This window comes from Mesoplodon mirus, assembly GCF_964341445.2.
Source record: "Mesoplodon mirus genome assembly, chromosome: 2".
Lineage (NCBI taxonomy): Eukaryota > Metazoa > Chordata > Mammalia > Artiodactyla > Ziphiidae > Mesoplodon > Mesoplodon mirus.
In genome coordinates, this window is record NC_138977.1 from 205,852,834 (window position 1) to 205,878,235 (window position 25,402).

General features: G+C 39.3%; 1 protein-coding gene across 1 annotated transcript in view; it reads left to right on the plus strand.

The window, feature by feature from the left end:
• CFAP58 (cilia and flagella associated protein 58) overlaps positions 1-20,800 on the plus strand; it is a gene marked incomplete at its 5' end in the record, with an annotated part of 113,333 nt that extends 92,533 nt beyond the window's left edge. Inside the window, 3 exons of the mRNA XM_082643688.1 lie at positions 13,571-13,690; positions 16,763-16,896; positions 20,586-20,800. Of these exons, the coding sequence (XP_082499814.1) occupies positions 13,571-13,690; positions 16,763-16,896; positions 20,586-20,736 (405 nt within the window). The 3' untranslated portion in view covers positions 20,737-20,800. The remainder of the gene's footprint in view (positions 1-13,570; positions 13,691-16,762; positions 16,897-20,585) is intronic.
• Between the last annotated feature and the right edge of the window lie 4,602 nt (positions 20,801-25,402).

Here is a 25,402-nt window from a genome sequence, read left to right on the forward strand (position 1 = left end):
CTCAAACCTATGTCCCCTGCACTGGCAGGCAGATTCTTAACCACTGCACCACCAGGGAAGCCTGACACGCTTGTCTTTATCAGTGTTTGTTCAAATGACTGCAGTTCAGAGAATTGGGAATCCAGAATTGAGATGCCTTAGAAATAAATCTTGGCTCATGTGTAGTATCTTTAGTTCAAGGATCTGAAAACACGTTACAAGCAATTAAGCTTCAGGGTAGAAATGGGAATTCTGTATTGCTTATTGGTTTAAATAAGTTATAGAATTATGATTTGCTTTGGGATCCTAGGAAGTCCTTTCTTTTAGTTCTACAAATTTGTGTAGCTTAGGTTTCCTGGAGTTTTACCTACTCCCTCAAACCAGTTCCAGATCTCATTTCTTCTCATGCCATGTTTCTTAAAAGACTCAGTTCTTTTTTACTTCTGACTTGTTCTTCAGTCTCTGTGACCTTTACCCCCACATGTTACTCCAGCCTTTCTGACCAAGGTTGCTTGGTCCTCACAGCCCACCCCAGAGTCTGTTTTCAGTCCTTCTCCTGTTTCTTCTCTTTACCCCCTTTGATGTCACTGACGATTCAAGTCTTTCCTTCCTTTTTAAACGTCTGCCTTTTCTTGGTTTGGGGTAAATTATTCTCCCTCATTCTCTTTCTCTGTGTCTCTTATACTTACCTACCCCTTATATGCTAGTTTTCTCAAAAATCTGGTTGCCTTGGCCCTCCCTGTAAGTCATGCCAGTAGACAGATCCACTCCCATGGCTCTGGATGTGATCCACCTCTAGTTCCAACATGCTCCTCAATTCTCAAGTCTGAGACCTTATTTTCAACTTCTCTTCTAGATAGTCCCACAGGGCCTCAAGCATAACATTTCAGGAACCCACTGATCATCAGCAGAGAATGTAGTAACAGTTCCCTTCCCCTCTCCCTATATCCTCCCCTCTCCTAGCCTGTCTGCCTCCCATGCCAGCACCTCCACCCCCCAAGGTGTCCACGGTAGCAACCTTGAAGTCCTCTTGGCTCCTATTCCTTCCTTCCTCCCTTGTCTGATCATTCACCAAATCTCCCTGATTCTGCCTCAGAAATGTCTTCACATCTACCTACTTTCCATTCTAGCGGCCTTGGGTCCAGCTTTCTTCATCTTCTGCTTGTACTGCTCCCCTGAGCAGTCCCCTCATTCTGTTCTCTGCTTTCCTGCTGGAGTTATTCCTCTGAAGACAAACCCAGGCATGGCTCATCCTTGGCTCCCAGTTGCTTAAAGGATGTGGTCCCAAACCACATTGCATGTGCCAACCTACGCACCCAGCATTTTCTCTCCCTGTACCTGCCTAGTGTACCTGCTGAGCCGGACTCACCTCTCTCCTGTCCTATCACTGAACCTTGGCCTAAAAAGCCCTTCTTTTCTCTCTCTGCTTGGGGAAAACTCCTACTCATTCTTCAAGGGACAGTTTAAGTGACATTTTTGTGAACTCTCCCCCAACTCCTCCAAACAGTTAGTCACTCCCTGCTTTTACTGGCCACAACACTTTGTAGAAATCTTCTGTCACCATCCTTGTCTCTCAGTCATGTGACATAAGTTTAGGAAGAGAGGGACTGTCTCTTCCTCATTTGTCTTATTATTTGTATCCAAATGCTAGCACATCCTGGGCCCTTGATCAGGGTTGGGATATGCACAACTTTCTAAAGTTGAAATATGGTTGATGTAGAATATTATGTTGTTTCAGGTGTACTACATAGTGACTTGATATTTACATATATTATGAAATGATCCCAACACTAAGTCTAGTAATCATCTGTCCCCACACAAAGTTATTATAGTATTATTGACCATTTTCCTTATGCTGTATGTTATATCCCCATGGCTTATTTATTTTATAACTGGTAGTTCATACCTCTTAATCCCCTTCAGCTGTTTCTTCCTCCCCCCTACCCACCTCCCCTCTGGCAAGCACCTATTTGTTCTTTGTATCTATGAGTCTGTTTTATTTTGTTTTTTAGATTCTACATTTAAGTGAGATCATACGGTATTTGTCTTTCTCTATCTGACTAATTTCACAAAGCATAATACCATCTAGATCCATCCATGTTGTTGCATATTGCAAGATTTCAATTTTTTATGGCTGAGTAATATCACTTTGTATACATATACTACATATTCTTTATCCATCATCTCTCAATGGATACTTAGGTTACTTCCATATCTTGGCCATTATAAATAATGCAGCAATGAACATTGGTGTGCATATATCTTTTTGAATTAGTGTTTTGGTTTTCTTCAGGTAAAAACCCATAAGTGAAATTCCTGGATCATATGGTAGTTCTATTTTTAATTTTTTGAGGAACCTCCACACTCTTTTCCAACTTACAAATTGGCCACACCAATTTACAGTCCCACTACAGTGCACAAGTACTCCCTTTTCTCCACATCCTCGCCAACACTTTTTATAGTCTTTTTTTTTTTTTGCAGTACGCAGGCCTCTCACTGTTGTGGCCTCTCCCGTTGTGGAGCACAGGCTCCGGATGCGCAGGCTCAGCGGCCATGGCTCAAGGGCCTAGCCGCTCCGCGACATGTGGGATCTTCCCAGACCGGGGCACGAACCCGTGTCCCCTGTATCGGCAGGCGGACTCTCAACCACTGTGCCACCAGGGAAGCCCCTATAGTCTTTTTTGATGCTAACCATTCTGATAGATGTGAGGTGGTATCTCATTGTGGTTTTGATTTGCATTTCCCTGATGATTTGTTACATTGAGCATCTTTTCATATGTTTGTTGGCCATCTGTATGTCATTTTTGGAAAAATGCCTATTCAGGTCCTCTGTTTTTTAATAGAGTTGTTTTTTTAATTTTTTTTTTTTGATTTGAGTTGTAAGAGTTCTTTGTATATTTTGGATATTAACCCCTTGCTGATTATATTGTTTGCAAATATCTTCTCCCATTGAGTAGGTTGCCTTTTCATTTTGTTGATAGTTTCCTTCTCTGTGCAAAAGCTTTTTAGTTTGATACAGGTTCTATTTGTTTTTTGTTTTTTGGTTTTGGTTTTGTAGCCCTTGCCTGAGGAAACAGATCCAAAAAGATATTGTAAAGACTCATGTCAAAGAGTTTACTGCCTATGTTTTCTTCTAGGAGTTTTTATGGCTTCAGGCCTTGCATTAAGTCTTTAATCCATTTTTAGTTTATTTTTGTATATGGGTGATAAATTAGTTGGTTTTTTTTCAACTTAAAAAAATTCATTTATTTTTTATTTTTCTTATGTGGGTAAGCATACAATTTATTTTTCCTGTGTTCTTATTTTTTAATATTTTAAATTTATTTATTTTTGGCTACATTGGATCTTCGTTGCTGCGTGTGGGCTTTCTCTAGTTGTGGTGAGCAGTGGCTACTCTTCATTGCAGTGCATGGGCTTCTCATTGTGGTGGCTTCTCTTGTTGTGGAGCATGGGCTCTAGGTGCATGGGCTTCAGTAGTTGTGGCTCGTGGGCTATAGAGTGCAGGCTCAGTAGTTGCGGTGCATGGGCTTAGTTGCTCTGCGGCATGTGGGATCCTCCTGGACCAGAGCTCAAACCCGTGTCCTCTATATTGGCAGGTGGATTCTCAACCACTGCACCACCAGGGAAGTCCGATAAATGAGTTTAGTTTGATTCTTTTGCATGTGCCTGTCCAATTTTCCCCACACTATTTATTGAAGAGGCTGTCTTTTCCCCATTGTATATTTTTGCCTCCTTTGTCATCGATTAATTGACCATATAAACATGGGTTTATTTCTGGGATCTCAATTTTGTTCCATTGATTTATGTGTTTGTTTTTGTGCCAGTACCATATTGTTTTGATTACTGCAGCTTTGCAGCATAGTTTGAAATCAGGGAGCATAATACCTCCAGCTTTGTTCTTCTTTCTCAAGATTGTTTTAGCTGTTGGGGGTCTTTTGTGTTTCCATACAAATTTTAAAATTATTTGTTCTAGTTCTGTGAAGAATGCCTTTGTTATTTTGATAGAGATTGCATTGAAACTGTTGATTGCCTGGGGAAGTATGGTCATTTTAACAATGTTAATTCTTTCAATCTATGAGTATGATATATCCTTCCATTGTTTGTGCCACCTTCATTTTCTTTCATCAATGTCTTATAGTTTTCACAGTATAAGTCTTTAACCTCTTTGGATAGACTTATTCCTAGGTATTTTATTCTTCTTGATGCCATTATAAATGGGATTGTTTCCTTAATTTCTCTTTCTGATAGTTTGTTATTAGTGTGTAGACATGCAGCATATTTTTGTATATTAATTTTGTATCCTACAACTTTACTGAATTTCTTTATTAGTTCTAGTGGGTTTTTGGTAGCATCTTAAGGGTTTTCTATATATGTAGTATCATGTCATCTGCAAACAGTCAAGTTTTACTTCTTCCTTTCCAATTTGGATTTTTTTACTTCTTGTCTAATTGCTGTGGCTAGGACTTCCAATACTATGTTGAATAACAGTGGCAAGAGTGGGCATCCTTGTCTTGTTCCTGATCTTAGAGGAAATGCTTTCAGCTTTTCATCAAGTTTGCTTTGGGTTTGTCACTTTTGCCCTCCATATTCACTTTGTTGAGGTTTTTGTAATAAACAGATGTTGAATGTCAAAAGCTTTTTCTGCATTATTGAAAAGATCATATGATTTTTATTCTACAATTTGTTAATGTGGTGTATCACATCGATTGATTTGTGCATATTGAACCATCTTTGTATCCCTGGGATAAGTCCCACTTGATCATGGTATCAAGGTGATGCTGGCCTTGTAGAATGAGTTCAGAAGTGTTCCTTCCTCGAGGAACCAAGATGGCGGAGTAGAAGGACGTGCTCTTACTCCCTCTTGCGAGAACACCAGAATAACAGCTAGCTGCTGGACAGTCATCGACAGGAAGACACTGGAATTCACCAAAAAAATAACCCACGTACAAAGACAAAGGAGAAGCCACAATGAGATGGTAGGAGAGGCACAGTCACAGTAAAATCAAACCCCATAACTGCTGGGTGGGTGACTCACAGACTGGAGAACACTTATACCACAGAAGTCCAGCCACTGGCGTGAAGATTCTGAGCCCCAAGTCACGCTTCTCAACATGGGGGTCCGGCAGTGGGAGGAGGACTTCCTAAAGAATCAGACTTTGAAGCCTAGTGGGAATTGATTACATTACTTCGACAGGATTGGGGGAAACAGAGACTCCACTCTTGGAGGGCACACAAAAAGTAGTGTGTGCATCGGGACCCAGGGGAAGGAGCAGTGACCCCAGGGGAGACAGAACCAGACCTACCTGCTAGTGTTGGAGGGTTTCCTGCAGAGGCAGGGGGTGGCTGTGGCTCACTGTGGGGACAAGGACACTGGCAACAAAGTTCTGGGAGATAGTCCTTGGTGTGAGCCCTCCCAGAGTCTGTCATTAGCCCCACCAAAGAGCCCAGCTGGGCTCCAGTGTTGGGTTGCCTCAGGCCAAATAACCAACAGGGAGGGAACCCAGCCCCACCCATCAACAGTCAAGTGGATTAAAGTTTTACTGAGTTCTGCCCACCAGAGCAACAGCCAGCTCAACCCACCACCAGTCCCTCCCATCAGGAAACTTACACAAGCCTCTTAGATAGCCTCATCCACCAGAGGGCAGACAGCAGAAGCAAGAAGAACTACAGTCCGGCAGCCTGTGGAACAAAAACCACATTCACAGAAAGACAGACAAGATGAAAAGGCAAAGGGCTATGTACCAGATGAAGGAACAAGATAAAACCCCAGAAAGACAACTAAATGAAGTGGAGATAGACAACCTTCCAGAAAAAGAATTCAGAATAATGATAGTGAAGATGATCCAGGACCTCAGAAAAAGAATGGAGGCAAAGATCAAGAAGATGCAAGAAATGTTTAACAAAGAACAGATGAACAATACAATAACTGAGATGAAAACTACACTAGAAGGAATCAATAGCAGAATAACTGAGGCAGAAGAGCGGATAAGTGACCTGAAAGACAGAATGATGGAATTCACTGCTCCAGAACAGAATAAAGAAAAAAGAATGAAAAGAAATGAAGACAGACTAAGAGACCTCTGGGACAGCATTAAACTCAACAACATTCGCATTATAGGGGTCCCAGAAGGAGAAGAGAGAGAGCAAAGACCCGAGAAAATATTTGAAGAGATTAGAGTCGAAAACTTCACTAACATGGGAAATGAAATAGCCATCCAAGTCCAGGAAGCACAGAGTCCCAGGCAGGCTAAACCCAAGGAGAAACATGCCGAGACAAAAAGTAATCAAACTGCCAAAAATTAAAGACAAAGAAAAATTACTGAAAGCAACAAGGGAAAAATGACAAATAACATACAGGGGGACTCCCATAAGGTTAACAGCTGATTTCTCAGCAGGAACTCTACAAGCCAGAAGAGAGTGGCATGACATATTTAAAGTGATGAAATTGAAGAACGTACAACCAGGATTACTCTACCCGGCAAGGATCTCATTCAATTTCGATGGAAAAATCAAAAGCTTCACAGACAAGCAAAAGCTAAGAGAATTCAGCACCACCAAACCAGCTCTACAACAAATGCTAAAGGAACTTCTCTAAGTGGGAAACACAAGAGAAGAAAAAGACCTACAAAAGCAAACCCAAAACAATTAAGAAAATGGGAATAGGAACATACATATCGATACTTACCTTAAAAGTGAATGGATTAAATGCTCCAACCAAAAGACACAGACTTGCTGAATGGACACAAAAACAAGACCCATATATATGCTGTCTACAAGAGACCTACTTCAGACCCAGGGACACATTCAGACTGAAAGTGAGGGGATGGAAAAAGATATTCCATGCAAATGGAAATCAAATGATAGCTGGAGTAGCAATACTCATAACAGATAAAATAGACTTTAAAATAAAGAATGTTACAAGAGACAAGGAAGGACACTATATAATGATCAAGGGATCAATCCAAGAAGAAGATATCACAATTATAAATATATATGCACCCAACATAGGAGCACCTCACTACATAAGGCAACTGCTAACGGCTATAAAAGAGGAAATCCACAGTAACACAATAATACTGGGGGTCCTTAAAACCTCACTTACACCAATGGACAAACAGAAAATTAATAAAGAAACACAAGCTTTAAATGACACAACAGACCGGATAGAGTTAATTGATATTTATAGGATGTTCCATCCAAAACATCAAATTATACTTTCTTCTCAAGTGTGCATGGAACATTCTCCAGGAGGGGTCGGGTCACACCTTGGGTCACAAATCAAGCCTCTGTAAATTTAAGAAAATTGAAATCATATCAAGCATCTTTTCTGACCACAACACTATGAGATTAGAAATGAATTACAGGGAAAAAAATGTAAAAAACACAAACACATGGAGGCTAAACAATGTGTTACTAAGTAACCAAGAGATCACTTAAGAAATCAAAGAGGAAATCAAAAAATACCTAGAGACAAATGACAATGAAAACACTATGATCCAAAACCTATGGGATGCAGCAAAAGCAGTTATAAGAGGGAAGTTTACAGCAATACAAGCCTACCTCAAGAAACAAGAAAAATATCAAATAAACAATCTAACCTTACACCTAAAGGAACTAGAGAAAAAAGGACAAACAAAACCCAAAGTTAGCAGAAGGAAAGAAATTATAAAGATCAGAGCAGAAATAAATGAAATAGAAACAAAGAAAGTAATAGCAAAGATCAATAAAACTAAAAGCTGGTTCTTTAGGAAGATAAACAAAATTGATAAACCATTAGGCAGACTCATCAAGAAAAAGAGGGAGAGGACTCAAATCACTAAAATTAGAAATGAAAAAGGAGAAGTTACAACAGACACCACAGAAATACAAAGCATCCTAAGAGACTACTACAAGCAACTCTATGCCAATAAAATGGACAACCTGGAAGAAATGGACAAATTCTTAGAAAGGTATAACCTTCCAAGACTGAACCAGGAAGAAATAGAAAATATGAACAGACCAATCACAAATGATGAAATTGAAACTGTGATTAAAAATCTTCCAACGAACAAAAGTCCAGGAACAGATGGCTTCACAGGTGAATTCTATCAAACATTTAGAGAAGAGCTAACACTCATCCTTCTCAAACTCTTCCAAAACATTGCAGAGGAAGGAACACTCCCAAACTCATTCTACGAGGCCACCATCACCCTGATACCAAAACCAGACGAAGATACTACAAAAAAAGAAAATTATAGACCAATATCACTGATGAATATAGATGCAAAAATCCTCTACAAAATACTAGCAAAGAGAATCCAACAACACATTAAAAGGATCATACACCATAATCATGTGGGATTTATCCCAGGGATGCAAGGATTCTTCAATATATGCAAATCAATCAATGTGATACACCATATTAACAAATTGAAGAATAAAAACCATATGACCATCTCAATAGATGCATAAAAAGCTTTTGACAAAATACAACACCCATTTATGATAAAAACTCTGCAGGAAGTGGGCATAGAGGGAACCTACCTCAACATAATAAAGGCCATATACGACAAACCTACAGCAAACATCATTCTCAATGGTGAAAAACTGAAACCATTTCCTCTAAGATCAGGAACAAGACAAGGATGTCCACTCTCACCACTATTATTCAACATAGTTTTGGAATTCCTAGCCACGGCAATCAGAGAAGAAAAAGAAATAGAAGGAATACAAATTGGAAAAGAAGAAGTAAAACTGTCACTGTTTGCAGATGACATGCTACTATACATAGAGAATTCTAAAAATGCCACCAGAAAACTACTAGAGCTAATCAATGAATTTGGTAAAGTTGCAGGATACAAAATTAATGCACAGAAATCTCTTGCATTCCTATACACTAATGATGAAAAATCGGAAAGAGAAATTAAGGAAACACTCCCATTTACCATTGCAACAAAAAGAATAAAATACCTAGGAATAAACCTATCTAAGGAGACAAAAGACCTGTATGCAGAAAACTATAAGACACTGATGAAAGAAATTAAAGATGATACAAACAAATTGGGACATATACCATGTTCTTGGATTGGAAAAATCAATATTGTGAAAATGAATATACTACCCAAAGCAATCTACAGATTCAATGCAATCCCTATCAAATTACCAATGGCACTTTTTACGGAACTAGAACAAAAAATCTTAAAATTTGTATGGAGACACAAAAGACCCCAATTAGCCAAAGCAGTCTTGAGGGAAAAAAGCGGAGCTGGAGGAATCAGACTCCCTGACTTCAGACTGTACTACAAAGCTACAGTAATCAGGACAATATGGTACTGGCACAAAAACAGAAACACAGATGAAAGGAACAGGTTAGAAAGCCCAGAGATAAACCCATGAACCTATGGTCAACTAATCTATGCCAAAGGAGGCAAGGATATACAATGGAGAAAAGACAGTCTCTTCAATAAGTGGTGGTGGGAAAACTGGACAGCTACATGTAAAAGAATGAAATTAGAACACTCCCTAACACCATACACAAAAATAAACTCAAAATGGATTAGAGACCTAAATGTAAGGCCAGAGATTATAAAACTCTTTGAGGAAAGCATAGGAAGAACACTCTTTGACGTAAATCACAGCAGGATCTTTTTTGATCCACCTCTTAGAGTAATGGAAATAAAAACAAAAATAAACAAATGGGACCTAATGAAACTTAAAAGCTTTTGCACAGCAAAGGAAACCATAAACAAGACTAAAAGATAACCCTCAGAATGGGAGAAAATATTTGCAAATGAATCAACGGACAAAGGATTAATCTCCAAAGTATATAAACACCTCATGCAGCTCAATATTAAAGAAACAAACAACCCAATCCAAAAATGGGCAGAAGACCTAAATAGACATTTCTTCAAAGAAGACATACAGATGGCCGAGAAGCACGTGAAAAGCTGCTCAACATCACTAATTATTAGAGAAATGCAAATCAAAACTACAATGACGTATCACCTCATACCAGTTAGAATGGGCATCATCAGAAAATGTACAAACAACAAATGCTGGAGAGGGTGTGGAGAAAAGGGAACCCTCTTGCACTGTTGGTGGGAATGTAAATTGATACAGCCACTATGGAGAACAGTATGGAGGTTCCTTAAAAAACTAAAAATACAATTACCATATTATCCAGCAATCCCACTACTGGGCATATACCCAGAGAAAACCATAATTCAAAAAGACACATGCACCCCAATGTTCATTGCAGCACTATTTACAATAGCGAGGTCATGGAAGCCACCTAAATGCCCATCGACAGATGAATGGATAAAGAAGATGTGGTACATATATACAAGGGAATATTACTCAGCCATAAAAAGGAACAAAATTGAGTCATTTGTTGAGACATGGATGGATCTAGAGACTGACATACAGAGTGAAGTAAGTCAGAAAGAGAAAAACAAATATCTTATATTAACGCATGTATGTGGAACCTAGAAAAATGGTACAGATGAACTAGTTTGCAGGGCAGAAGTTGAGACACAGATGTAGAGAACAAACGTATGGACACCAAGGGGGGGAAAGCCATGATGGGTTGGGGATGGTGGTGTGCTGAGTTGGGTGATTGGGATTGACATGTATACACTGATGTGTATAAAACTGATCTCTAATAAGAACCTGCTGTATAAAAAAATAAATAAAATTTAAAAAAATGTTCCTTACTCCACAGATTTTTGGAGTAGCTTGATCGTAATAAGTATCAACTTTTCTTTAAGTATTTGGCAGAATTCACCTGTGAAGCCATCTGATCTTGGACTTTTCTTTGTTGGGCATTTTTTATTACCGATTAAATTTCATTAATTGGTCTGTTCATATTTTCTATTTCTTCTGTCATGATTCAGTTTTGGAGATTGTATGTTTCTAAGAATTTATCCATTTCTTCTAGGTTGTCCATTTTATTGGCATCTAATTGTTCGTAGTAATCTCTTATGATCCTTTGTATTTTGGTGGTGTTGGTTATAACTTTTCTTTCATTTCTGATTTTTTGTTTATTTGGGTCCTCTCTCTCTCTCTTCAAAGGTGGCCCTGCTCACTCCCATTGGTGAGGTTAACCCCAACCCTAGCCCTGCCCTGTTGTGCTTTGATGACGTTTCCACTTCCAGTGATGCACTTCCTGCTGAGTCATTTCTAGCTGAGGCAATCTCCACTTCCTGTTGCATCACTTGCTATGCTCCCCCACCACATGACCGCGAATGAAAGAACCAGATAACAGGGAAACTTCAGGGTGAGAGAATATAAGCAGGAAAAGCTGACCATAGTGCACTGCCATGGCAACTTATCGCTGTGGTCCCTTCTATGAGGTTATCATCTGCCTGCCTTGTGACATTGAGCAACATCTGTCTGGCATATCTGACAGCATCATATGATGGCTGGACAACACTCCCATTACACTGTCCATGGATACCCTCTGGGACATCCAACAGGTGAACCGGCAGATGGCTGTGCTTGCTCTGATTCTTTATTATTTCTCTGTTTCATTTATTTCTGCTCTGATCTTTATTATTTCTTTTCTGTCCCCTAACTTTCAGTCTGTGTGTGTCTTTCGATCTGAAGTGAGTCTTTTGTAGGCAGCGTACATTTGGGTTTTGTTTTTGTATTCATTCAGCTACTCTATGTCTTTTGATTGGAGCATTTAGTCCATTTACATTTAATTATTGATAGGTATGTACTTATTGCCATTTTGTTAATTTCTTTTTAAAAGCTTTTTGTTCCTTTCTCTTTCTTTTGCTCCCTTCCCCTGTGATTTGATGACTGTCTGTAGTGTTACGGTTGAATGCCTTTCCTTTTTGTGTGTGTGTATCTATTTTATATATATATATATATATATATATATATATATATGTGATATATATATGTTATTATTTTAAGTTGCTGATCTCTTAAGTTTGAATGCATTCTAATCAGCCTACATTTTCATTCCTCACCTACCACGGTTAATGTTTTTGATGTCATATTTTACATCTTTTTGTTTTGTGTATCTCTTAACTACATATTGTGATATAGATGATTTTACTACTTTTACCTCACAGCCTTCCTACTAGCTTTATACATTGTTGACTTACTACCTTCACTGTATGTTTAGCTTTACCAGTGAGATCTTTCCTTTCATAATTTTCATATTTCTAGTTGTATCCTTTTCTTTTTCACCTAGAAAAATTCCTTTAATATTTCTTTTAAAGCCAGTTTAATGGTGCTAAACTCTTTTAGCTTTTGCTTATCTGTAAAACTCTTTATCTCTCCTTCAAATCTAAATGATAACCTTGCTGGGTAGAGAATTTTGGGCTGTAAGTTTTTTCCTTTCATCACTTTGAATATATTGTGTCACTCCCTTCTGGCCTGCAAAGTTTCTTCTGAAAAGCCAGCTGATAATCTTATGGGAATTCCCATGTATGTAACTAGTTGCTTTTCTCTTGCTTTTTAAATATTCTCTCTTTATCTTTAATTTTTGCCATTTTAATTACAGTGTGTCTTGGTGTGGTCCTGTTTGGGTTGATTCTGTTTGAGACTACTCTCTGTGCTTCCTGGACCTAGATGTCTTTTCTTTCCAAGGTTAGGGAAGTTTTCAGCTATTATTTCTTCAAATATTTTCTCTGCCCCTTTCTCTCTCTCTTCTCCTTCTGGGATCCCTATAATGCAAATGTTATTATACTTGATGTTATACCAGAGGTCTCTTAAACTATCCTTATTTTTATTTTAATTCTTTTTTCTGTTCAGCTTTGTAATTTCCACTACTCTGTCTTCTGGTTTATAGTTCCTCTGTACCATCTAATCTACTGTTGATTCCTTCTAGTGTATTTTTAATTTCAGTTATTGTGTTCTTTAGCTGTGTTTGGTTCTTCTTTATATTCTCTGTTTGTTGAAATTCTTACTGTGTTCATACATTCTTCTCCCAAGTTCAGTGAGCATCTTTATGATTATTACCTTGAGCCCTTTGTTGGATAGATTGCTTATCTCCACTTCCTTTAGTTCTTTTTCTGAGGTTATGTCTTGTTCCTTCATTTGTAATATATTCCTCTGTCTCCTCATTTTGCCCAATTCTCTGTGTTTATTTCTATGTGTTAGGTACATCAGTTACATTTTCCAATCTTGGGGAAGTTGCCTTATGTAGGTGATATCCTTTAGGGCCCAGCAACACACTCCCCTCTGGTCATCAGAGCTGTATGCTCCAGTGGTGCCCCCTTTGTGGATTTCATGTGTCCTTCTGTTGTGGCAGAGCTGACTACTGTGGGCATGTTGGTAGGTGGAGCTGGCCCCTGGCCAGGCTGGCTGGGGGCCATTCCTCATGCAGTTGTTGCAAGACCACTGGAGGGCAGGGTAGGCTTCCCATGTGGTTTGCCACACAACCTGGGGGTTGCAAGGCTGCTGCCGGCCTGCTGGTGGGCAGTGCCGGGTCCCTATGTGGCTTGATGCTTGATTGAATGAATCTACGTGTGAATGTAATCAGTGTGGAGCTGAGAAGGGCCCTAGGATGATCCCAAATCATCCTGACCATGCTGTTAAAGGCACTTCCCTTGTCTTGATGCGGTTATTTATCTCCACTTGTGGTTATACTCTCCACCAGGAAAAGGAGAAGCTGTATGTGGAACTAAAGCACATCCTGGCCCGGCAGCCTGGGCCTGAGGCTGCAGAGCAGCTAAAGATCTACCGCCACACACTGCGGGAGAAGACCAAGCAGCTTAAAGTAAGTGCTCCTTTACTGGCTGAAGGACAGACACACTCTGGGGAATACCCATGGACAAGTCTACTGCCTCAGCACAAGGAGCCAGTCTCCCAAATGCTGGCCTCCTTTGATATCAGCTTCTTTAGTGCTCCAGTCCCGGGAGGCACAGGGCAAGCCTTAAAGCTACCCCTCCGCTCCTAAGCTAATAGACTCGCACAAAACAGGGAGATGAACAAGTGGAGAAAGAGCTGGGGAGAGGATGATGGTGATGGGATAGAAATTTGGGGAACAAGGTTTGTATAGATTAACTCAAGATGATTTAGAGGATTCGGATGGTGGGAAAGAACAGAGGGAATATTTTAACACCACTGCCCACTGAAGCAGATCATTGTGTCACAGCAGGTTTTTACTATTCATTTCACCTGAAATACATGTACACAAAACACAGGCTACTCCCCAGTCCCCAGGAACCTTGCTTCATGACCATCTATGAAATAAGAAGCCATGAAAGGGAAGTAAAATCATTTTAGGATTCTGTTAGCATAAGTTCCCTTCTAAGTGACATAAGAACATTAGCTGGGGAGATGGAATGTTTTAGTATTATATGTGCCTTTTTAAAGTTTTCTCAAAAACTGTATGTTCCCACTATATCCTCAGCTTTACCTCCTAAAAAGTACTTAGATATTCTTGGCATGTTAGGGAAGCCTTATACACACACATGCACAGAATGGAGCACATGCCAGCTGAATTCTGGCACTTTCCTGTGCAATGATGGTAATAATCATTGCCTTTCTGCCTGGGGTAAAATAGATGCCACGCTACTAATATAGTACTAATCCTTTCACAAATACAATGTTGTAAAATCACATCCTTTTACTTAAAAAAGGCAGACGAAACAGAAATGTAATGAGAGCATTAATTTTCAACTTATCACTGTTAAGCCTTCATTTTACATGAGTATCCTGAGACATAATTTGAGTTTTGCAGGAGGCATAATCTTTTGATTATTTTCATCCCTTTAAACAATTGAATATATCAAATAAAATAAAAATTTATTTTCTCAGGGGTGGGTGTAAATTAGAAAAGCACATGTCTTTACACTACTCTCAGATAGGCATACTTAGCGCTGAATTGTATTCAGTGGTTCATAGGAGACTTTTGTTACTTTAAGTGTTTATCTGAGGGTATCCAGATTTTTGCTCTGAATGACATGTGACCCCTGGTGGAAGATTCAGGGGTGGATAATACCAAACCTGTCCACCAGTTTGTCCTCATTATCTGAGCTGTTTTAGGAAATTCCACATTCATTGTTTGGAAACAAGGTCTTTGTTCCTAAGAGTTTAACTATTTTTTTTTTACATTTTTATTGGACTAAAATTGCTTTACAATGGTGTGTTAATTTCTGCTGTATAACAAAGTGAATCAGCTATACATATACATACATCCCCGTATCCCCTCCCTCTTGCATCTCCCTCCCACCCTCCCTATCCCACCCCTCTAGGTGGTCACAAAGCACCGAGCTGATCTCCCTGTGCTATGCAGTTGGTTCCCACTAGCTATCTGTTTTACGTTTGGTAGTGTATATATGTCAGTGCTAGTCTCTTGCTTCATCCCAGCTTAACCTTCCCCCTCCCGTGTCCTCAAGTCCATTCTCTACGTCTGCATCTTTATTCCTGTCCTGCCCCTAGGTTCATCAGAACCTTTTTAAAAAATTTTTTAATTTTTTTTAGATTCCATATATATGTGTTAGCATAGGTATTTGTTTTTCTCTTTCTGACTTACTTCACTCTGTATGACAGACTCTAGGTCCATCCACCTCACTACAAATAACTCAATTTTGTTTCTTTTTATGGCTGAAGACAGTTTTTCTTCCAACATGAAAAGCATATTCTTTAGCTCATGATAATATCGTCAGAATCCTTTTCACAGCAGTTAAGTGGAAAGAGTTCAGAAGCAGATGAACACTCAAAAGATAAAGATCCGCCTTTTATGCAAATTTTTTAAAAATGCAGAACTAGATGAAAAACAAATCAAATCTATTGCATGCCCTTTAGGACAGTAGCCTCCCTTTTTTCCCCTTAGTTTTTGTTGGGGGTACCCCTCGCTTTAGTGTACTCTACACATCCGTTTAGGTGAGTAAATTCCCTCTCTCCCTGTCCAGCCTGAAACCAGTAGCATCTACTGAACACAATAGTGCAAGAGGCAGGTAGTTAGGCTTCCTATTAGAGCCCCTTGCATGCAGTACACTCTCCCTGCAGATGTCATAGCCCCCTGCTTCTTAGAGGTAAGTCCCAGTGCTGGGATAAAGAGAGAACCTGTGAATAGTCCCAAAGGGCACAGTAAAGAGGTGATTGACATTCAGCAGAACAGCAACCTTGGAAAACATAAATTGAATACCTACTGAGTGGTGGTGGGGGCAGGATGGTTCTGAGTAATTTTTACAATAATCCTCAGATGAATCACGCTCCCTTGCAATGACTTTTCTGAATGCTTTATTAAAAAAAGGCTTTAAAAGCAATTTTATGCTGTATGTCTGGGAGTTTTTCTGTTTCGACTCACAGTATTCTTGAACCACATTACACCATTCATATGTGAGCCTGTTTGCATGTGCCTGATAGTTCTCCTTTAAAGAAGGGAAATAAGGGTTTCCCTGGCGGCGCAGTGGTTGAAAGTCCGCCTGCCGATGCAGGGGACACAGGTTCTTGCCCTGGTCTGGAATGATCCCACATGCCGCGGAGCGGCTAGGCCCGTGAGCCATGGCTGCTGAGCCCGCGCATCCGGAGCCTGTGCTCCGCAACAGGAGAGGCCACAACAGTGAGAGGCCCACGTAACGCAAAAAAAAAAAAAAAAAAAGAAGGGAAATGAGGTTCCATTGTTTGCCACTGGATTATGAGTCTTCAGACCTCCATCAGATTTTTACCCAGATACAGACCTTGAACTGGTAGAAGTGTGCAGATTAACTGTTAAACCTGGGCATGGTTTTGTATCTCTACCCTCACTGAGGTAAGTGGCCGCAGATTAAAAAGATTTTTCAGAAAAGGATATTGTCTCACCGCATATCTTCTGTTAATGCTGCTTTATTTGTCACGCTAGGTTTTGTCTTCAGAACTGAATATGTATGAATCACAGAGCCAGGAATATAAGTATGAGATCGAGAAACTTAGCAATGAACTGCTGAACTTAAAGAAGAAATACCTTGCTCAGAAACGTAAAGAATACATTCAGAAGTAAGAATTAGTCAAATGTTCTAGTTCTGTTGTGCCTGTTAACTCCTGATAAGAAAATAATTGAAGACAGTCACAGAGTCACAGACTTCACTGGGGTAAACTAAGTCAAGGGTGAGCAAATTACTTTCTACAGGTCCCTCAGTGGGCTGGTGTTAGAGCAAGATGGGCATCTCCTTTGATACTGAGACCCCTCCTTAGGACCCTAACAAGGATTCATTAATATCAGCTCACTGGTAGACCTCATGTGGCGCAGAGGAAACCTAGTGTGATTTTTTTCCCCACACTGTTCTCACGGTTTGGAGATAATCATTCCGTAACTGTGTCTGCAAAGGAGGTTCACGATTAGCCTGGTATGGGCTGAAGCATATTCACATTTAAAACCACTGTAATTATGAGCAGTTCACAAGTAATTTTCACCTATGTTTTAGATAAACGGTCTCTGAACCATTTCTGTGTCTAGTACCTGACTTCAGTATCTGCTGTAGGGTATCAGCATGAGCATTCTTCTAGGAGATGATAATGCAGATATCAGGTGAATATTTTGGGTTTCAGGATGCCTACATGTTGGAGAGTAAATGTTCTCTTCACTTTGTTATTGTTTGCCTAATCCTGGCGTGAGTGAGTGGGCCCAGATGAATCAGCAGGTTTGAACCTTGGCTGTGTGCATTGCCCAAATCATCTTGTTCATTCTGTAGAGGCTCACATTGTGAGATGAAAGTGAGGCTTGGTATTTCATCCACATGGGCGTTTCAAGGACATGGTGAAACAGGGTTTGAACGCATCCACCAATAATCCATTAGTGGCAAACAGCTACTTAACATAGCTGGATGTGAATTCATTTGCCAGTAAAAATCTACCCTTTTTGTAAATCAGAACATTCCCCCATTCCACATTTAGATGCCAGTTCCTTGGTAGACTAAAATATTGCTAAAAACTATAGCTAATTTAGATTGGTCTGGCTTAATGTGTGGGTCTAGCAACTATCTGATGCAGAATCACTGGTGAGATTTATTAAACATGCAGGTTCCTAGGCCCCATTTCCAGATATTTGGCTTCAGCAGGTTCCGGATGAGCCTCAAAAATCTTCAGTCTAATTGCTCTCTAGGTGAATTCCATGCGCACTGATGTTTGAGAACCACTGATGTTAATGATGTGAATTGAATGAATGTTGGAGTAGAAACACTGTAGTTTTCTTTTAGGACACCAAAGTTGTGCTTATCAAATGTCATGTCTAGTTTCCACGTGAGGCAGTTGTCTAGCTCTGTGACCTTCAAACTTTCTGAGTATGCACCCTTATCAGTAAAACATTTTTGAACTTGCAGCCCCCCTAATATATATGCATGTAGTTTTTAAAATTAAAAAAATACTATTTTGGAATAGTTTTTTACCTCCAATATATTTTAATTTATAAAGTACACACAAATACTATTGTCACTTTGTGAGTAATTATTAGTAAAGAAAGATTTTTAATTTTCAAAGATAAAATATTGAATCTCTAATATCTTCTTGCCCCTTGCCAACAGGTCATCCCACTCATCTTGTAGAGTTCACACACTCCATTTTGGAGACCAGTGGTCCAGTTGAAACAGTTATAAACACCTTTCTTGGCTAAGCAGTTAATTGCCTTCCTAGAGCTAATTAACTCCCCTGCCTTGGCCCTGGGATTTGACCTAGTTTCCATTGACCTTATTGATCCCCCGGCCAGGCACACACACGTTTTTTGGACACAGGGAGCATGCTGACAGAGGGACACCCCTCTGATAGCTCATTCCCTCCCAATGGCCCATCCACTAGAATTGCGCTGCCCCCCGGCAATATGCCACTTGTGGCTATTTAAATTAAAGTGAATTGCAATTCAATCCAATTAGAAATTTAGTTCCTTAATTGCACTAGTCACATTTCACCTACTTAGTAGCCATGTGTGGCTAGTGGATGCCGCATTGGGCAGCTCAAATACAGAGCTTTTCCACCATCATAGAAAGTTCTATCAGATAGCACTGCTCTAGACTCTGCCTTTGCCTTGAATCCTCATTCCTTGTGGCCAATCTGACCTGGCTAGGGCATCATTGGGTCATTCCATTTAGTTGGGATCCATAAACTGGAAGGAGACAGAGAGTTATGAGTTCATGGGAGAACAGGGGAAAAAAAAAAAAAAGATTAAGGAGCTGAAGGAAAATATGCCCAGGCAAGAACAAAAGTGCTGAGATGGTTTAGACTGGAAGGAAGAAGGCTGAAGGGAGTCATTAAGATAGTCTGTAAATACATTAAAAAGATCGTATAAAGGAGACATTATTCCCATTAGTCAACTTAGATCAGGCCAGAAGCATTAAGCTTAAGTTCCTTCGGAGAGGAAATTTTAGGTTATTTAAGGTGAGAGAGGGCAGGGGGAAGGGGGCACTGCCTGCAGCTAGCAACAGTCAGGAGGTAGACAAATTGTCAGAGTGCTTGAAGGAACCTTCTTTGCTGGACCCACTCAAGGCTAAAGCTTTTGTCCTATTTATGGAGGACAGCTTTTTATAATAATGAAATCAGTTCTGCTAAGGGACAGCTGGATTGATTAACAAATTCTCTGCAGGTTCTTTTCAAATGGAATAATTTAGAATAATCTCTGTGGCTATTCTCCTCACACATACTCTTTATAAAATAGCAACTCATATCATTTTTACCTTTTTGCCTTTTTTTTTCACTTTTCTCAAACCCTGTTTTTATCATGCTCCAGTCCTGACCTGCACCCCTACCGACCTGCCCTTGACTCCCCTACTCTGGACCTCCAGGCTGGTCTAGAGTCTGCAGTACAGTTCAGATTCTTTTGCAAAAGGTAGAATTCTCTTCCCTGAAGTAAATCACTTCTATTAGCCAAATCTAATTGGTTTTAGTCTTAGTAGTTTGCTCAGTTTTTATTTTTAAAAAGGGACTCCAAAGATGTTTTCCATAAGACCCCTAATTATTCAATAGGTAATTTGTGTAAATTTAAGATGCCTCTGCAGGAAACCTGAATGTGTGTGTGTGTGTGTGTGTGTGTGTGTGTGTGTGTGTGTGTGTGTGTGTGTGTGTGTGTGTGTGTGTGGGTATTTAAAGAAGATCTGCATAGAAGATACATTGTAGATTTTAGATTAGAACTTCCTTTATCTATTGCCAAATGTACTCTCTTATTTATCTTTCCCAGCTTTTCTCATATCTTAAACTATTTCTAATAATAACTGCTGCTCATCTAAAGTTATAGGAAAATTTGTATTTTATAAATGTCCAAGTTTGATGAAGATACCTTGTGTGTGTGATAAATATTTATGTTTCCACTGAAACTTTGGATTTTAAAAGTTGATAAATGATGAATTAGTCATTATAATTGAGCCAAGAGAAAGATTCTTCTGACTGATCTTTGGAACTAAACAAATGCTTTATAAAATAGGAAGATGATTACAAGTCAGGAACCTCCAGTCCACAGGGTCTGAGCTATTATGAGGCCTTCTGTCCGTATTTAGATCAACATTAGGAAAGCACATTTAATTGTGTCTTTCCCTAATTCTATGTGTTATCAGTAACACCTAATTAGATTTAAACCACCACCTTGTCTCAAACTGGAAGCTTTGATCAAAGCAGTTTTCAGTGGCTAATTCACCCTAAGAACTATCAAACATAGAAGAGGAAAAAGGTGGTAAGGAAGTTAACTTTCACCTCCTCTCTTATAGGAACAAGGACAAAATAGGAATGGAGAATGCCTTCTCAATAGCCAAACTAACTGGCCCTCGTTTTACGGGGGGTGGATTTTCCCTCAGCAAGTCATCCAAGATGAAGTCCCAACTCCAAGCTGCTGGCTGGCTCCAGCTGAACAGCTCATGAAATTCACTCTGGAACATTTTGGAGGAATCTCTTTGAAATCCCTTGGCTCACAGACATTTAGGGAAATCAGTCCTCAGATTCCAGGATGGAAAGAAACGCAGAACTATTATAGTCATGTACATACAAGAGTGATGATGTTCTACATAGTCCACATGGATATTAACAGAGTGTTATTATATCTGTTCAATTAGGCCAACCCATTCCATGAAGCAGATCTTACTACCACATTGATTTATTTTGAAATGCACCCCATCTAGATACTCTGTATGAATGAAAGTTTGGATCCTAATGTCTCTATTATAGACATTGGTGCATAGGTTTTATATTTTTAAAAAAATTTTTTGAAATGCAATGCATTCTGATTAATAAGAATCTATTATAATTATTCCTCATTAACAAGTCATTGATGAGATGAGAAAGAAGGACACACTCTCGAGTATTTAAAAAGTGTTCTGAGAGTGATTTGTATGTGAAAGTTCTTTTCAGGCCTGGGGTATGAAAATCTATTCCAAAGAGACATACTAATAAATGCTTCATCATAAAAAATTAAAAGAACCTTTGTAGAGATTTTGATCTTTGCTTTGGGAGAGTACATAATTAAAGTTTAAAACTACTGTGAGAAATGTTTAACCCAAGGATGTGATTCAGAGGAACCAAGACTGTAAAATGAGGGGTTTGGGCTGGTATCCATTGAAGGTGTATCCTTTCTAGACCTCACACTTGGAGAACAGAGTTACATGGGACAGAGATCTGTTTCCCTTCCAGGCTGCAGGCCAGCATTTTGAGCCACTGAATCCATTGTATTTTCTTTGTATTGAAGCCACAGTTATGTGGGCATCAGTTCAAAGTTCCCTTGTTTAGAGTGTTCATTCAGTAATGTTATGTGGGACACTCTGGCCATCTCTCTCCCAATAACTTGACCTCTGTAATTTTTAAAAAATAATTGAGGAGTAAGTAGCTCATGGATAAGTAAGGACAATATAAGTAGATCATTTCATATGTGCTGCAGAACTAAGGTTCCCATTGAGAGGAGCAGGAGACTTAATGGCCCCAATATGTTTGTTTAGATTATCCAGAGAGGTGGGAGTTTAGAGGGATCTAAAATCATATTCCACTGTCCCTCTCAGTTCACCGCCAGAAGCAGACCCAAGGCAATGATGGCCATGAAAGCGATTGATTCTGAAGTGATCTCAGTAAGCATCCTAAGAGTTGGGGAAGTAGGACAAGGAAGGGAAGGAGACCAACCTAAGGCTCAATGTCAAGTTCCATGGTGGGAGACTTTGGCTGGACCTTTCAGGGAGCTCTGGAGACAATGTAATCACATCTCAGAGTTGTCCCCATCAGGGTGAGGGAACTGGGATATTTATATCCCCCATGCTTCCAGTCACTGGCCAAGGACTGCTCTGGAAGGGTCTTTCTGGTCTTCCCTGTAGGCAAAGCAGCTCTCAAAGAGACAGTGGTTGCTGACTATTGGAAGCAGAAGTGGTTAAGGGCTGGGGGAACTGAGTCAGGCAGTGTCATCTTCTGTTGCTTCTCTCACATGATACCAGTCGAGAACTGCAGATGGAAATCAACCTCCAGTGTAGCTGGTGACCCTGTGGTGAGGTGTGATCATCAGCAATTTGTGTACCATGTGGGAGCGTGAGAATGGTTATGCACACAAGAGAATTTGCTTAGAAAACCTTAAACCTGAAGAATCACAATGGGGCCATTTCCAGTTTTGAAAATCACTGATGCTGTATTCCCTCAGAGACAACCACATTCTGTTTAGACAGAAGACTTTTACAGGTAAGGTGAGGCAAGACAGTTATGACATGTGCAGCACTGGAGGGTTTCCCATCCATTCAGGAACATTTTGAAGTATAGCCATAGCCAACTTCCTTCTGAGCCCTTGGGTGGCTTTGTAAGAGGTTCACTTCTCTAGAGAAATGGGGTCTGTGATTCTTGATCTATTGCAGTATGGCAAAGACTCTGGAGACAGATGCCAGGTTCAAATCCTGGCTCGTCATAACAATTGAGTTGCTTTGAGGATTAAATGAGTTATGTATGTAAGCTTAGAACAATGTCAGGCCCATAGTAATTGTTCAATAAATACCTACTATTATTATTACATAAGAGATACCTTATGTTTTGAAATTTGAGAATCAAAGTTGTTATGTAATACTTTATTATATCAACTATAAAGATGATTCTTATCCTTGTTTAGCGGGTGAGTGACATTAAAATGTCTGGATGAAGCTAGATTTGCTAATGCAATTTATAGTTTAGTATCTTGCAGAAATGCCATATTGGGGACCTCATGAAAACTTCTGTATATTTTTCTTATAACTGTGATCTGGGGACAGATCCTTCACTTTCAGGAGTTGGAGCTTCCAGAGGGAAAGACCCTGGTGGCCTCTAGCTACCATTTTCTTCTTGTTTCTCTCCATGTAATGGAGAAGGGTGGTCAGTCTCTGCTGATGACCTCTGATCTTGTTCCCATGAGCCGAGATCGCACAGGCTCTGGGAGCTGACACAGCAGCTCTATCAGCTCAATACACTTATGTTCAAACGGAGGAAGAGTAGATTAAGGCTTAGAAAAGGTGGAAGATACTGCTGCTGCCTCTCATTTACTGCACATCCTGACAGCCCGGGGTATTAAAAGCAATAACTATTTAGGTGCAGGTGTTGCCTCTGAAGCCACAGTACAAAAATGAGCTATTAAAAACACTGAGATTTGCAGATCATTAAAGATAACTGTGAACTCACAGTGGGCTTAAAGTGCTTTTAAAATCACATATTTGAGCTGCATTGTAAAGCAACATTAGGAGATTATACAGTAGCATCATTTTACCCCAGGGTTTTGAGCATTTCAGAAAGGAGTCCTGTTGCTAAACCAGCCATTGGCTCTCAACTGGGCTGATGGGGAGCTGGTATGGTTTCTCTGTTGATAGAGAGGCACATGATAAAGGGGACTCCCTGGTCATTATTTGCTGATCATAGCTTCTCAGCGACTGCTCTTAGGCCAGGTTTTTATTTTGCTTACCTCTGAAGAAGTTGCTCAGAGCAAAGATTTGTTGCTGTGATAAGCCGTAGGGATGGAGGTTGTCATGCTAGGAGGAGATGGCAGCAACTCTCCTTGTCATGGGCTGTAATTTTGCTCTAAAAATTTATCCAGGGTTGATAATTATTGTTTGATTTCCTGGCTTGCTCAACCAGATTCTGAAGTTTGACCTAGGCCAAAATACCCATCAGAAAATACTATATCATGACTTTAGAGCAGAATGGCATTTCAGAGCCTGGACAGTTTGAGGAAAGATATTCTCTGTCTTAAAGATAATCAATTGTATGGAGACCTAGTTGTAATAGGAGCAAAGGGAGGGCATTTAAAAATAGTAAGATAGTTAAAAAATATACCTCACTATTTTCTTTGTAATAAATAGGAAGTATTTTTATGGCATTATCCATTTTTCACTTCTAATTCAATGCTGTTTTAGTATACCATTTCTCATATCTATTATTTAAAAGTTCCATTAGGGTTTTGAGATCCATTAGAATTTTATAACAGTATGAAATGTGATGTCAACAGGGTACCATTTTTCTTTTTTATAATTAAAAATAGATTTTTCCCTTATTTTAAAGTACCTGATTGAAATACAGATAGAAAATTAGAAAATACTAATAAGCGAAAAGAAAAAGGACATCAATAATCCCACCATCTATTGATAACTATTGTTTTCCTGGGCTAATGCACGTCTCATTTGCTGTGCCAATTTTTCATGCCCACCATCTGTTCTGACTGGTTGGTGCTTGTAATTCCCAATTGTTAAATATTTTGAATATCACCTTTGAAATACTACTGTTTTATAATTTTGAGTGTATCTTTCTGGACATTTAAAATAAGTATATATAGATATATTTTGTTTTTAAAAAATCAAAGATGTAATTGAGATATAATTCACATATAATGAAAGCATGGATTTTAAGTATACAGTTTGGTAAGTTTTGACAAATGCATATGCCCAAGTAACCACTACCACAGCTACAACCCCTGCCCTCCACCCCCACCAAGAATGCCCTTATGCCCCTTGGCGGTCAATATTCACAGCCCCCATCCAGCCTAAGCAACAATGGATCTGTTTTTCATCTGTTTTTCATCTTATATTAGTTATGTCTTTCTTAGATTTCATATAAATGGAATCATACAGTAGGCATTCTTTTGCACCTGGCTTTTTTTCATGTAGTTTAATGTTTTTTTGAGATTCACCAATGTTGTTGTTTATATCAGTAATTAATTCATTTTTATTGCTGAGTAATATGCCATTATATCGACAACACAATTTGTCTATTGGTTTACCTGTTGATGGGAATTCAGGTTGTTTCCAGTGTTTAGCTATTATGAATAAAGTTGCTATGAATGTTCACGTACAAGTCTTTATGTAGACAAATATTATCATTTCCAGGAATGGAATTGTTGGATCAATTCAAGGGTATGTATACATTTAATTTGATGAGAAACTGCCAAACTGTTGGGCCATTTTACATTCCTACCAACAATGTGTGTGAATTCCAATTACTCTAATCTTTGTCAGTATTCAGTATTGTCAGTACTTTTTAAAGCCATTCTATTGGATATATAGTGATATCTCATTGTGGTTTAAATTTGTATTTCCCATGACTAATAATG